The sequence below is a fragment of the Strongylocentrotus purpuratus genome, unplaced genomic scaffold (assembly GCF_000002235.5).
Source record: "Strongylocentrotus purpuratus isolate Spur 01 unplaced genomic scaffold, Spur_5.0 spur5_scaffold_2, whole genome shotgun sequence".
Taxonomy (NCBI): domain Eukaryota; kingdom Metazoa; phylum Echinodermata; class Echinoidea; order Camarodonta; family Strongylocentrotidae; genus Strongylocentrotus; species Strongylocentrotus purpuratus.
The window spans coordinates 2,510,327-2,526,905 of NW_022145605.1; the positions used below are offsets into that span (position 1 = coordinate 2,510,327).

At 36.8% G+C, this 16,579-nt stretch overlaps 1 protein-coding gene across 1 annotated transcript in view; it reads left to right on the forward strand.

Moving 5' to 3' along the window:
• The window catches only part of LOC756222 (serine-rich adhesin for platelets), a 101,110-nt gene that overhangs the window by 71,123 nt on the left and 13,408 nt on the right, over nucleotides 1–16,579 (forward strand). Inside the window, exons 14-17 of the mRNA XM_030992517.1 lie at nucleotides 9,098–9,169; nucleotides 11,196–11,271; nucleotides 12,066–12,311; nucleotides 14,346–14,399. Of these exons, the coding sequence (XP_030848377.1) occupies nucleotides 9,098–9,169; nucleotides 11,196–11,271; nucleotides 12,066–12,311; nucleotides 14,346–14,399 (448 nt within the window). The remainder of the gene's footprint in view (nucleotides 1–9,097; nucleotides 9,170–11,195; nucleotides 11,272–12,065; nucleotides 12,312–14,345; nucleotides 14,400–16,579) is intronic.

Genomic DNA, 16,579 nt, shown 5'->3' on the forward strand with positions numbered 1-16,579 from the left:
CATGATCTCTTCATAGTCCCACTGGGTTATCATAGCTGATGCCTCCAGAGTGAAGGCAAGGCATTCATTACACTGACACAAGTTCTACACTAAAGAATAGTCATGTATGAAGTGTATTTACACAGCGAAATTGTATGTACACAAAATTAATAAAAATCATCCAATTACTGCCGTTTGTTTTCTATGAATGTTATCATTTTTTTGCCTGGCAGGGGAAAAGTGAACTTAATCACCATGATCCTAGGGTCTGTCCTAATGCAAATTCTACCCTGAAGCATCCTTTATTGCTATGTTGGGCAAGAAAACGTTTGTTCAGAGATAGGACTTTTTTTCCCTTCAATGCATGGGTACGTGGGTATATTCCATTAATTACAAATATTTGATTTTATGTACATAACCTTCCATTAAACTTCTAACCATGAAGAAATAGACAAGGGGGTGTTTCACAAAGATCCTAAGTCAAAATTAACTCTAAGTTGGACTTAAACATTATGGAGAGCCATTTGTAGTCTTAAAATCAATATATTCAAAAGCAAAATTTCAAGTATTTTAGACTTTTTATAAGTTCCACATCAAGAACGTGAAATCTTGTTGATAATACAAAATATGAATGATTTGAATCAACATTTTATGCCTTTCAAAATATTTTCATAGATGCTAACGGCTTTTTATAATTGTTAAGTCCAACTTAGAGATAAGTTCAACTAAGGATCTTTGTGAAACACCCCCTAGTTCATTTATGTCTTGGGAGCTCCTACCTCCTTTGGGACACTGGAAAGTGAAGAGATCGCAAATGAGTCTAAAGGATTAACCAATTAACACTTTCACTACCATGTTCAATGCGATACCAATGGTATTCAACTTGACTGATCCCAGACTTGGTATTCAAGGGGTTAAGCAGAAGTTTTGAAACTATTCCAGCTATCGGTGGATGTGGAGAGACCATCAATGTCAGATCAGCCTGATGAGGGATAGTTTGTGATGATGAGTTAAACACATGACAATTCTCCCAGACAGTTTCCCTCACATCATAGATCTAGATTGAATTGGCTGACATGCAGACCCAGCCCTTAACGGGCGGGGACTCGTTGGTTGTTTGCTATATCAGACTCAATCATGGACGATAGTCATCAACCTGCTATTCAATGTCAGATTATATATAGAGCATGGGAATTTTACCTGGAGCATGGGATTTAGATTCCTGTATTTAGAAATAACAAGGATGAGTATAACTGAGGGAACATTCAGATGTTATTAACCAATGATGTTAGCTTTTCTTTAACCAGTGTGTTTATTGTATAGTTATGTTGGTAATATTTCTTAGGTACCATTTTCTACAGGATATTTATCATCTTTCAAGGCTATAAAGTGTAAAACTGATTAAGAAAGGTGACCTTTCAAATATATGACAATATCTTGTATTCTGTTTCAAAATAAATGAATTATCTTTAGTTACCAAAAAATATATATTCTCATATATTGGGTTATAAAAGTCAAGAGGACTGTTGATAATACATTCAGGAGCAGCTGGTTCTTTCTTAAAGATATACTATTATAAATCCATCATACCTTTCAGATACCACTTCCTCCAAATGGCACCCATTGTTTACATTCAACAAAGTTTTGGACTAGGCAAGTCGTAAATGATGTCAGTGTTATATTTGTAAGAGCTTTGAATTGATAGAATACTGACTCCTATTTCTTACAATGCATTATTCACCAGTTGCTATGACGATGTATAAACATCTCATCTGTGATGTAAATCAGATATATCAGTGTTCTATAAACTTGTCTCATAATTTTCTTGGTTTTTCTAGTTTGTCTTTGATTGAGTGATATAGCATGCAGGGTGTTGCTGGGTTTATATAATGCTAATTGTACTGATTGTTAGCCTGATGGATTTATTTCAGATTTGTCAATAATACATGAAGTTCTGCATAATCATGTTAAAGAATTACCCTTTTCTCCCATGCAAATCTTTATGGATGGACTTTAATTGCATGTGCATATCCTTCTACTGTAAACATGTTTCATAAAGAATAGATATATTCAACTCTGAGGTCATACTCCATAGACACTAAATAGTGAAATTCTAAATTCCCTTAGATTTAACGACAATTCTGCTCTGCAAGAACAGGAAATGATGCTACAAAATGTAAACATATCATGTTTTACAACTGAAACCCTTAGCTCACGCTAGGTCAAACTCTGCAATGCGAATTGGCCACACTGTGACTGAGATAAAGCATAGTTTTACACACACTCTCCATGGAGAAGGTTAGGGGTTGTGAGCTGAGAGGTAAATGCCATGGATTCCGAACACGCGGAGCTATCAGGAGTGACAAGGCGGGCAACCCCCCATCACATCAAATGTCATCTACATAGATTGGAGTTGCACCTCCATCTCATCCAATCATGTATTGACTACTGTGTACCTGGATGGATGTTATATGGGTTTAGATTTGAAGCAGTCTGACCCACTAATGATAAATACGTGGAGGCAGATTCAAAGAAATGTGCTCTTTAAGAATCCTGTCATTCATTAAAAAAACACCTTGATTTGTGTTGTGGAACAAATCCTTGAAAACAGTTACTAAATGTGAGTGAATCTGTTAAGTTATAATGTTTTTAATCTCTTTTACGATCTACTGGAAACATTATACACTCAAGATATATTAAATAAATCCAACAGATATTAGTAAAAGGAATGCTTAGGAAAGTAAGATAAAAGATCAGATAATTTTGTGCTCAGTAGAAGGACACAAACTGTTGCCTGGCCAGGGAATGTACACTTCCAAAAATTCAAATTGTGTTTGTTTTTTAGTTTTTATTGCTGTAATTAGATTTAAAAAACAGACATTAACAAATTTGAGATTAAAATATCAACCCATTTCAGCTGTATTTGCAGATCTTCCATGGGAGGGGGGGGGGGGGGGGGGGCCTAATGTATTGACCGTCTGAGACTTCATCTACACATCTTTTAGTCTGGACACTGTTTAACATTGTTAACAGTGGTAGGCAACTAGGCATAACCATTCTGTATTATTTATCTATCCTTTTATAAATCTTGTTTTTCAGGCCTTCCTGATGAGGACTCATCAAAATGTTTCCAGTATATTAGTAGCACTTAGAAGCTCATGTACTCCATGTCCAATCATTAGTGTCCTGTTAACATGTTATCATCATGTCAGACAAAGATGAGGTTTAGCTACCAGCCGTGACCAAGGTTTGATGGATGGTTTGTAGAGGGGGTGAATACTTGGCAGGGCAAAATGGCCGCTCTCCGATTACCTCTCTGAGATTAGGGATAGGTGAAGGTATAGCAATGATCTATATGCGTGCCTTGTAGCTCTGGAAGATACATGGCTGTGTACTGTTAGATGTTTATACCTGCATGAGTCATGCTATCTAATAAAAGTATATTTGTTTACTTTTATTTGACATCACAGCCTGATGACGTCCAAGAGAAGTTAAGAATGGAAGTTCAGCAATGGCTGCTGTGTTGCTCTGTTTTTGTTAGGATGATAGCTCTTGGATTGTTTGTAAGATATGGTTTGAGTAGGGTCATAAAATGTTTTCCTTTTCTGATGGCAGATTCCCAAGATGACTTTAGCTGTAGATACAAGTTGTCTGCTGAGAGTTAGAAGGGTGTTTATTTGTATACTTTTACACAGAGTTAAGCCCTTCTGTCTCTCAAGAGATAATATTATCCTTATATTACTCCCCCCCCCCTGAATGCATAAAAGAGATGCTTGAGTTTTGCTTATTTCAAATCAAGTTCGGATTTGAGTATAGAATAACTATAATAAGACACATTCACACCACACCTAGATTACTTTTCAAGACGCCAAAATATGATTTTGCCCCCCCCCCCCCCACCCCCCCCCCCCCAAAAAAAAATGACTTTACAATCTCAAAGTTTATTGTGACAAATATGAGTCTGGAATGTTGATTGTACTTGTATCAATTTTCATTCCTTTCAAACATTCACTTGACTATGTGACAAAATTCATTTAAAGTTGGAGACTGAGCAGTGTAAACAAAATCAGCTCTTTAGGATTCCAATTTTTGCTTGGCACCTCCTGTGTGTTAGAGTAAGAATCAAGTGAAGAAAAACAAACATATTAAGTTGAGGTTAGTGGTTTGCTTTAAGCATATGGTCAAATATCTTATGGTATATTAGACACCAATCATAACATTAGAGAAATCTACAAGAGATAGAAAGAGAGGGAGGTGGATAGAGGGGGGAAGAGGGAGAGATAGTGGGAGGGGAGGGGAGAAAGAGATGAATTGAGAGAAGGGTGGAGAAAATGGAAGAGAGAGAGAGAGAGAGAGAGGGGGGTACAAGAAGGGAAGAGAGAGGATGAGAGACAGATGGATACTTCATACAATGGGGTGTCAGTGACTTTCCAAGTAACTACTTTAGCTAGTCTCTTAACCTTTAGCCTGGATGCTTTTCTTGGAAACTACCCCAGGGTACTGTCTTTGAGGTTTTGTATAGTGACATAAGGAGCAACTATGAGGTTATGTTACATTTTAAGGCTGGTCTCGACTATATAACAGTCACGCATAGAGTTAAGTGCCTCAAAATGTCTTTGATCAGTGCTTACATAAGGTAGTTAAGCGAAATGCAGTGACACCAGAAGATGTATCCGGAATGCAAAATAGAGGTAGTACTACATCATTAAGATAGGAAACTGGTAAATACAAGTACTGCCTCTTTCATGTTACCTAGACTTTGAGAAGTGTCAAAAACATCACTAACCACCATTATGCCTTTTGGATTCCGGATGCATTTTTTTTGTGCTACTATAATTCCCTCAGCTACCTAATACATTGATGAATATTATTATAGATGTATTGATTATCATTGCATTTCAAAAATGGAAGCTGCCATTTCATGTACATTAATGTTAAAACATAGACCTATTAAATGAAGTTGGACTGAACTACAGCCATATCATCACTCATCTTAGTAAGATGTGAATATATTGAACAATGTAATGCTCAGCTGTACGTTATGAGTTTGAAGCAAACGTCTTCAGCTTATTGTTAGACAATGCATTTGGTGAGAATGGGTTTTGGGTAGTTTTATTTTACAGCTGACTGCATGGAGTAATCCCTTAGGGGGTGATTCTGAACGGTATTTTTCTGACGGGTAATATTCTAAGGGGTAGTTGTCCTAAAAATGCAATATGTGGGGAGTGGGTTATAGTGGTCTTAGAATCTTCAAGGGTCCTCATTTTGTACATGTTATCTCTTTCTACCCCCCCCCCCCCCATTATATGTCATTGTTTGTACATTTCACTTTTATTTCCCTAAAATGCCTATATTGATTGATTGATCCATTTATTTCAAATTCAGTATAAACAACTTTTAAAAACATGTTATAAACATTTACAATGTACATATAAAAGATCAACTTAAATATGTGAAACAAAGTGCATGTAATAACATTTAAAAACAAATTGTTGGAAAATGAAATAGGGTGTATCAGTAAAAGCCTAGAAGCATACTACTCTCTCTCCCTCTCTTCCCTCTCTTCCATCTCTCCCTCCCTCTCTCTCTCTTCCCTCTCTCTCTCTCTCTCTCTCTCTCTCCCTCTTCCTCTCTCTCTCTCCCTCCCTCTCTCTCTCTCTCTCTCTCTTTTCCATCTCTCCCCCTCTCTCTCTCTCTCTCTCTCTCTCTCTTCCTCTCTCTCTCTCTCTCTCTCTCTCTTCCTCTTCCTCTCTCTCTCTCCTCCCTCTCTCTCTCTCTCTCTCTTTCCATCTCTCCCCCTCTCTCTCTCTCTCTCTCTCTCTTCCATCTCTCTCTCTCTCTCTCTCTCTCTCTTCCCTCTCTTCCATCTCTCTCTCTCTCTCTCTCTCTCTTCCATCTCTCTCTCTCTCTCTCTTCCATCTCTCTCTCTCTCTCTCTCTTCCATCTCTCTCTCTCTCTCTTCCATCTCTCTCTCTCTCTCTCTCTCTTCCATCTCTCTCTCTCTCTCTCTCTCTCTTCCATCTCTCTCTCTCTCTCTCTCTCTCTCTCTCTTCCATCCCTCCCTCTCTCTCTCTCTTCCATCTCTCCCTCTCTCTCTCTCTCTCTCTCTCTTCCATCTCTCCCTCCCTTCTCTCTCTCTCTCTCTCTCTTCCATCTCTCCCTCCCCTTCTCTCTCTCTCTCTCTCTCTCTCTCTCTCTCTTCCATCTCTCCCTCCCCCTCTCTCTCTCCCTCTCTCCCTCTTTCTCTCTCTCTCTTCCATCTCTCCCTCCCCTTCTCTCTCTCTCTCTCTCTCTTCCATCTCTCCCTCCCTCTCTCTCCCTCTCTCTCTCAATGTCTATTTATTACCGCTTTTCTCCCTTCTGCATCATAATTGCAGTACTCCATCTATTGTGTCTCTTCAATCATACAAGCTTAATGGTTTATGAATATGGAGCGTAACCACCCCCCATGTTGGGGTTTCTGTCCCTCTCTTATTAACTTCAGACGCTCTATCAGTCTATTTAAGGTCATTGTATTAAAAAGACCAGTATCTTCACTCTCCTACCACCATCAAGAACTCACTTGTGGGACTATACTAGGCGATACAGGCCAAATATTTGTTGGGCCATGCTTGTTGTTTTTTATGCTTCACCATGTGGTTTTTATTTGAATGTTTACAATGTGACATTGCTATTTGGTGGTCAAAATGTTGACTGGATGTAAGTACATTGCTTTCTTCCAAGAAATATTAAGTTTCTTTAAAAATTATATTCTGGTACTAAGGAGTTTGTTTTACTTTTGTCCTAAGGTGTATTGTAAGACATCTTTTAAATAGTTAGGCCTAAAAAAAGTGTTTCGTTCTTTGTTCTAACAAATCGCGAAACACTTTTTACAGTTTATTTAAATTTAAATTTGTTTTTTTAATAAAGGACTACATTTTTTCATCTTTGAAATTCATAATCTGGTGATAAATCATAAACCTTGATATCATAAAGTGATGTTTGTATCAACTATCAAGTACAAAGATAGAATGGTTGAAAACTAGTCCAGTAATATTTGAAGCGATATTTAGGTTTGGTAACTACATAAGGTTGGATGCACACATAATCATGTTGTTATGGATCTTAATTTAATTATCATTATCAAGATGTGATCAAATGAATTAATGCTGCATGGCACTAGTACCATCATTATGGTGGAACACATGGACATATATTTGATAGGTCATTTGTTACCTCTGAGAGCCAGAAGGGTGTTAAACTCATTTAGAGTTAACACCCTTCTAGCTCTTAGCCAATCTTTTGCTGATTACCTCTAGCATGTTTTGAAACATGTCAAAAAGCTTTGAGGGGAGGCTAGATGATCTTAGCCTGCTGTTCTGTACATATCATGCTGGGCCTATCTGACCTGAACATGTTAATTAGCAGTGATAACCAGTGTCAATGAAACACATTAATAACACTCTAGACATGTGGGAGGGAAGAAAGGTGAGAACAGAGGGAAGGAAGGAAGGGAGGAACAAGGTGGAGGGAGAGAAAAGGTGGAAGGAGGGAAAGAGAGAGAGAGAGAGAGAGAGGAAGATGGAGAAAAAGAAAAGGGATGGAAGAGACAGACAGAGGTAAAAGGGGGGGGGGGAGAGAGAGAGAGAGAGAGAGAGAGGGGGGGCAAAATGTATGGAGAGAAGGAGGAGAGGGAAAGATAGATATTTTTTTGGGGGGAGGGAGGTGGCCGTGATCAACGGACATGGACACAGACAGACATCAAGAGAAAGAAAGTGATACAAAAAGAGAAATGTCAGAGAGATGAAAATTACTGATGTACACATTTTACACAAGCATATAGTAATTGATATTCAACCAGTATAAAACAATTGTATATTGTATATTGTATTTTCATTGTAAATTGTTTTATACTGGTTGAATGAACAAACTTGCAAGTAATACATGTCGCCCTCTTACGATGCTACAGATTTCCTTTGAGTATTTTCGAACAAACAAAAAAGAAAAACAAAACGGTCAAATAATTTATATCATAATACACTTGATATGCTTTATTATTTTGTTTTTCATTATTATACAAATGAGAGAGTATATAGGGTATATAGAGTATAGATAATGAAATGTTCTGATTAACAATTAGACCTTCAAAATTGATGTAATTCTTTTTAAACGTCTCAACTTTCTCCTCCCAAATACACTTGGGCACTTTCTAAATTTGAATTCATACCAGTTTAATTATAGAGAGATACTTGTGGTATCAGGTCAAAGTACATCCCCAACTGGCTAAATGTTTGATAGGAGGGGGAGAGGAGGGGGAGAAGGGGTGGTACATTTTGATTCTCTGCCCTCATACATCATCGTCATCCCCATTAAGAACATTAGATCTAAGATGGTATGTGAAGGCATTTTACTGGGCTACTTCAAAAGCCTGATGCCAGGAACTGTTGACAAGGCATTCGCTCCAGTATGAGTAGAAGGTATTTCTTCTGGACACTTTTGTTTTGTTTCAGAATTATGGTGTTGAATTTAGTTGAATATTCATGCTCCTTATGAATGGGACTCATTAAATACATTTGTTAATTGTTCTCATTTTTACTTTTGTTGAGAAGTTCACAGGTCTGAGGCCTTTGACAGTCTGTTTGACATTGTCATAAGATCTTGTCCTAATGGTATTATTTTGGTGGTTTTTAGACCACATCATCTATAAAATGCAGGATTGTGTGGAGTGCTTGATAAGTATGATTATCAAGTGGGAGGGGAGGGAAGAGAAGGAAATGGAATAGAGTTAAAAAGAGATAGAGAGAAAGACAAAATAGAATAAAAAAAGGATGGCAGGGAAGAGAGAGATAGAGAGAGAGAGAGAGAGAGGGGGGGGGGGGGGGGGGCAGCGAGAGGAAGATTGAGACTAACATTCCATTGTACAGCAAGCTATCCCTCTACCTGTCAATTCATTTGAATCTGTATTCATGTATTATTACCTATGCTCCTTTCTTTTATTTCCTGAACTCCTTTAACTTTAATCTTGTAATCTTCCATAACATATGTCTCCTGTTGTTTGTATAACTCCATTTGTGCCTTTATTTATGTATAATTGTAGTCATATAATTAATTCTTCTCAATTTTATTTATGTTTTGACAGAATTCAAATTTGAAAGACGTCAGCATGGCGCCCATTGAACAGATAGAAGATGAAGCCGCCCTCGAAAAAATGGTGAGTAAATTCTTTTAAACATCCTAACATCGAAATTATGGCACATTTTGTCCTTCCAATTATATCTTAAATGTTTTTTAATAGTATAACATCATTATATTCTGTTTGTCATATGTTACGATATAGAAGTTTGTCCAAATTTAAAACATGCAAAAAGCAAACACTGAGTCACAAAAAGATCTTACAAAAAGACTGGTTGAAATTAAATTATATCAACTCCTTGAAAATCAAATCATACCTCCTCTCTAAATTTAAAAAATATACAAATAAAGCATGAAATCACTGGATGCAGGTTGTGTACTTGTTTTAATTTTTTTATTTACGTTCATGAAGAAGATTTTGGAAATATGTCTTTCATGTAAGTTTCTTTTGAAAGACTTATCTCCTTTTTTACTTAAAAAAGACTGTTAAAAAACTCTTCCAGCAATGAATTGTCTTTACACATACTCAAATTAAGCTTTAATAATGCAGCCAGAATCCATGATCTGTTTATCATCAATAAAGGCTGCTGTATTCCCTATTATTTGGTGTGTTTTGGGTTCGAGGTGTCATAGCGAGAGGAGCAGCATGATAGATCTGGATTGATTAATGTCTAAACTCACGGTGGGATATGAGATGAAATGAAACCAATCGAGCAAGAAGAAGGATGGGGGTAAATGACAGTGTCAGACTCCGTGTATTTGAATATAGATGCAAGAAGCAGAGTCTATATTTGTGCAGAAACCCCCCTATGAAATTGAAGAGTTGATTCAACCTATTCGTATGTGGATTCTCCTGAATAGAATTGTATTTGCAGCTAGCTTTCAGCAGAATTTATGAAGTATCCAGCTTCCAGAAGTTTATTAGGACGACTAGAGATATCTTCCTTACTGGAAGCTATGCATACTATCGGTGTAGAAACTTTTTTTAATTTTTTTTAAATAGATATAACGTACTTTTTAGTTTTTATTGATTGAAGTATTATATTGTGATTTGAAAAATTATCATCACATCTTTGCCAATTGTATTTCAGTGTGGGTCAAGATATGATATCGTAAAGTTCTTGTATATTGCACTTTCTAGCCGCCTCTGTCATTTCATAAAGAGTTATTATATTGTGATTTGAAAAATTATCATCACATCTTTGCCAATTGTATTTCAGTGTGGGTCAAGATATGATATCGTAAAGTTCTTGTATATTGCACTTTCTAGCCGCCTCTGTCATTTCATAAAGAGTTTGAATTAGGAACAGACTAATCTACTTGAGGTCATGTCTCTCGTTACTGCAATGATTTAATTAACACCTGAGCATACCACCACAACCAAATCTAATCTCTCAGCCCCCCCCCCCTTCTCTCTCTCTCTCTCTCTCTCTGCCATGGTAGAATTTTAAATGAAGCATAATATCATGCTGGGAAAGTGTTCCGCCCACCAATGTTTCAAAACAACATGGAGACTTGGGATTAAGATACAGTCAGTCAGTCAGTTACATACTTACCTGTCTCTATACCCCTATCTATACCGGTATCCAAATACCTCCTCACCCCACTTCTTACCCCCTTGCCCTCCTACCAGCTCATCAACACATGTTCCTAATTGCTATCATCGTATTAAAGGCCCTTACCATCGACATGTCCAGTATTGGAGTATACTGTGGGAAAATTCCATCAGGTTTTAATAGCTTCCAGCTTATATTAAGTAATGGGATAATAATAATACGACAGCAGAAATGAGTAAACACATCTGTCCCACCAAAGAAAATTTACTGGCCCGTAAGCGCACCTGCGCCAAATCGTTTTTCTCGCCCCGTCTCTGCAGACACACAGGTTAGGGGTGTGGTGAAACCGAAGCGGTCCCGGACGCAAGTGTCGGGTCCCTCGACTTGACACTTTAAGGTGAGAGATGGAGAGAGGAGTTGGTTGAAGAGTCGAGAGGGGGGGTGGGGAGGCAGGCCTGGAGTTACCTCTAGAGGGGTAGGTATGGTATCAATAACGATGTGTGTTCGTTGAGAACTGACGATGCTCATTTGTTGGTTCTATCTCACTAGTTGGAGGAGGCTACGGAGTTTGACGAGAGGAAGAAGATCAGATCCAGGCTAAGGGAAGTTAGAAAAAAGAAGAGAGGTGAGTACATTAAGCCTTTATCATCTCTTTATCCTCTGACTTGCTCCTCCCATGTAGGTTTGCCATGTGGAAGCAATTTATTACATCACAATGCTTATTCCCCAATAGTGGAAGGTGTCTGGCTTATGCATTAATCTGCCCTGTAATGTTCAAACCAATTAACTAATCAATTAGTCATGGTTTTATTACAGACCAAAAGACTTTACCAAATAGACCTGTTTGAAAATCATATGTGTACTCCTTGAATAAAAGTTCCCCTTGATGACTCTAAATCTTACCTGAGGCTTTCCAGAGGCTTTCCAAACATAGCAATAACTAATATGTGCCTAGTCGATTCCATCTAAATGTACGCTGTTTTGCGTATCAAGCGTATTCAATAGTAAACTTAATTTGGGTTTTGGGGGGAAATAGGCATAAAAAATACTTTTGTAATCATGTCTATTAATATTGATAAATTTTGTTATAGTATTAAAGACTCATTATAGCAAAGATGATCAAACAAATGGGATTTAATTTTTGCAGCTCTTTTTAAATCATTTCTGGGATTATATAATATAATATGTAGAGAAATACTGATAAATAAGAAAATTATATTACGTTGTTCAATTTCTCTCTTTGAATTTAAAAATTCACAATATTTGTAATAATTATTATGCATATGTATTGTGAAACAAAATATTAGGAATGAAGCTTTCTAATAAATACGATTACTTTGAAAACTGAAGATTAGCATTAGCAAACTGTGTTATGTTTTTAAACATTAAATTGGCAACTTTCATCATCCCTCCATGCAGACGACAGAGAGCAAAAGGCACAAGCACAGGAGCGGGCTTTTGAAGAGAAGATGCACAAATTAGAGGTGGAGTCTGCACAGCAGAGAATGAGGGCTGTGGGACTAACCGTCCAAACACCAGGCGATCGCAGCAAGACGGTGACGGAAACAAAAGATGACGGTAAGACAAAAACGAGGGTAGAGACGACCATGACAGATTCGGGCAACTCCAAGAGCGTACAGATGACCATTATGAGCAAAACCGAAGGTGATCCCTGCATTCCGCAGATCTCTTCTTTAGTTTGTTTTGTTGCGGTTTTGAATCCCCAACCCTTTTGGTGTTCTGATTGGTCATCATGCCTGATTTGTTACAACTAAAATTTTCCATGATAACAAAATTTGTTTTCCCAGAACATTAAAAGTGTTCTCTACATAACTGAATGCATCCTTCCCAAAACTAAAATCATCTTGTTTGTTGTTTTTCATTTGTTCCAGATTGCCCGGATGAATGATTTACTCTTAACAAAATTATAATTTGGTTGTTTTTCATGAAGGGATGTACACTTTTGTACATTACTCTATATAAATTGCATTACCCTGTATGGTACTTAATAACTTGTTTGTTTTTGTATTTCATTCATTTCATTTCTGTTAGTTTAATTGATTTGTTAAACTTAAGTTATTGAATTTTAACAATTCCTTGCTATGTTTTGTGTTCCCTATGATTTCAGTTTTTCCTAATCAGTTAGAAATAATCTTCTGAACTATTTTTTAAACAGTTTCCATATTCTACCATTTTGGAGAGGGAATAAATTATTTGACAACGACTACTGCATTATATCACTCAGAAGTCTATGAAATATCTTTGCTTTAGAAATGAATAAAATCCTTAAATAGAAGTAGCCTGTAACATTTATTGCTTGTATTGAATGAATAGAAACTATGGAGTTTGAATTGTCTTCATCGAGTGCTTAACTTGCAACTTATTATGCAAAAGGAAACAAATTAATGCAACAAAAGAGCATTTTAAAGCATTCTTGCATACTGTTTTCATCAGATATGAACCTATGATAGAATTAAAACAAAATAAAATAGTATCATTTTAAACACTTCAGTAGTAGGGCCAGTATGAAATAAAGAATACCATGTTCACCTTACATTGATAATTGTACTTGTTAGATAGTGTATTTAAAATGTGGAGATCACAAACTGTATGTACTTCAGCCACCAGTATTAATCTCATTTATTCATTACATATTAATTAATTAAAAAACTTACTCTTTTGTCATTTGGTCATCCAGTTAATTTTTCTAACCTTCAATCTCTACAGTTTTGTGAATTTAGCTAATAAGTTTTATCCTATCATTTCACTTTGCCAAAGTTTGTTTCATGTATTCATTTTTTTATTTTCTATGATTTTCTATAATTTGGGAGATAATAACATTTCTGATTGCAACATAACAATTTACGGATCTTTTTCATTTTATGTTTGTTGAACAATTTCTTTCTTTTATTTGTTTTCAATTACCTTTTTTTCTGCCTTTGTTCATTTTTGTTTTATGTATGATGTGTTGTGATGTTAATTTTTGTGGTGATTTTCTACTTTTAAATTTACTCTTCGTTTATTTTATGTATTTTTGTCTCTTTGTTTTATTTATTTCAAATATCTTTCTACCCACATCCTTCTTTCTTATTTCATTTATATTTTTTCCACCTTTTCTTTTTTTGCTATATATCTCTTGATATCCTTCTCCCCTTCCATCTCCTCCTCTTACTCTCCATTTATTATCTTCTTCCTTATTTTTCTTTATCATCATCTTAATCAACACCCTCATCATCATCATCATCATCATCATCATCATCACCACTAACATTATAATCATCATAATCCCCACCATCTCCACCACTATTATCACAATCTTCATCATCACCATGACCACCATCACCACCACCTCCACTTCTATCACTTCCATCACCTCCACCACCATGACCACTACCACCACCACCAACGCTATTACCACCACCGCCTTTATCATTATCACTTTCATTGCCACCCCTAACACATGATCATCACCACCATCTTCATCACCACCACTACCACCACCAACACCACAATTTTCATTGCCATTATCATCATAATCATCATCATTACCTTCATCATCATCATCATCATCATCATCATCATCATCATCATCATCATCATCATCAACATCATCATCAACATCATTATTATCATCATCAAAACACTATTCTATGCATTGTACAAACACTAATGCTGTATGTTTATCCGTTTGTCATCTAGATGAAGGATTTAAGGCACAGAGTATCCAACAGGAGTCCAAGTCCATTTCAGTTGGTAAGTCACTTACATGTTACATGTCACTTTGTAAACATTTAAGTATTTTGAACCTACATGTACTTGACAAGATGAGGGTAAAAAATAACACTTGTGCATCATTCTTTAAATTATGTAGCAGAGACCCATATTGCAGACTGAATAAACTATTGCCTCTGGTGTATGAACACCTCCAGAGATTAACATATGATAACATTTGTCCTTCCTAATGCTTCTGCAGTTCTTTCCAAATTATTTCCCCTTTGTTGCAATTCTAGTAAAATATGGCAATATCAGTTTCTTTTATACAAAAGAAATAGAATAATGGGACAATAAGAGGGATTTGCTTCCCTTTATTAAAGACATACTCAAACTGCTCATGATAATGGCAATGTGATTGGCAAAGGTCCATTGTATAAGATACCAAATAGACCTATCACTCATGAGCTATGTACATGGAGATTGCATAGGTATCTCTGTTAAGCACAGATTACAGAGTTGATTGGTTTTTGATGTAGTACAGTGTCGCCATTCCATGTTGTTTGACACCTGGCATTTCACGGGCCAGCGAGGGAGGGCTTGCCATATGATCCAATGACCCTCTCAAGAATTCAGGTTTAAGATTTAAAGTGTTGATCCAGTTTACAGGTAATGAATAAATTGCAAGGCAATTATGGATCATGAGGATATTTTTTCTTAAACTTTACCAAATATGGAACACTCTTTTAATAGTATCGTTTTGTTGAACTAAAACAAAATTATAGTAAAATATAGGAATATTTAGATGCCTAAATCCTGGAACTACTTATTTGTGAAAGATTATGTAACTTTTTATAGTTTCAACCTTAATTTCTCCATTGTTGTAAAACCAGAAACTTTCAGGATTTGTGAATGAGAGTGATTTTTATGACAAAATACTTCTAAGATTCACACAAAATTGAGTGTTGTCTCTGTTTTTATTCTTTTATTTTGCCACATGAAAGTGGTGCAATTCGGAACCACTCTCGAAAGTCACAAAAAGTACATTCATGTGAAGGTTTTGGGTTTTACAGTATACACCTTTATACAATCATTATTTAAAGATGCAGGTTTAGCCTTTATAGAAAGAAAGAAATAGCTTTATCAGGAGTTATTGTAAAAGTTGCTTTCTTTATGCATTTTGAAAGATTTTAATGATGTTAAATATGATCATTGAAGGTTAAGACATTAACCCAAATTTTAGCTTGTAGACATTTGAAAAAATTTAACCCCGATTGAGCATCTCTCACAAGTCTTATTGGATTACCGTTAGAAGACGCAGACGGCATAATTGAATCTCTGTTTAGATAGCAACGTGCTTTTGTCTGCTGGCTAGAAATGAGCTCAGAATAGAATTGGCATTATACTATCACCCCACCCCATCCCTATGTATCCCCTCCACTTACCCACCCACTGAGTAAAGTCTAATTAATTCCTATTAATGTCTTCCATGATGTATTATCCATTACAACAACGTTCTACCCCAACCCATCGTTATTAACCCCATTACCCCAGGAAATTGCCTTTTGCCCCCATTTTGACAGTATTTTGGGGAATCTTGTAAGAGCTGCCCCCATATGTAGTCCCAATCCCACATCCACTCCCACACCCCCTCCCTCCCCTCCCACACCCCTCCCACACCCCAAGGCCAACTGGCCGCCCACATACTGTCATCTGTATGCTGAGGCAGGATGGGTAACCTGTGAAGTATTTGAAAGGGTAACAGGATCAGGTGATGTAGAGCCAGAGGGAGGGTGAAAATTTAATAAGCTAGTCATTTATCACCATTATCATAAATCATATTTTGATGAGCAGAGAATCTTGTGTTCCCCTGCTCATATATGATTTATGGCAAGCCAACATGGTTGATATTTTTCAAAAGATATTATCTACAAGGACCGGAGTGTTCCCCCTCTCTTCTCATGCTCCCCTTCCTCTCCTATCTCCCCGACCCGTATCAATACACCCCTGTTTGGTATCAGCTTTCTGGCTCGCATCTTCCACTCCCAGCGATCAATGTCAGGCCCACCCCCTTCACTTAACTCCTTGACCCCCAGAGTCCAATCTCCCAATGCTCTAAGAAGATGCCTTCCACCATCTTCAACCTGGAATGAGTTATCATCTGGGATGCCAGCATCTTTCTACCGTCAATACCATCCAAGCCAAAGTTGGTTCAAGGAATG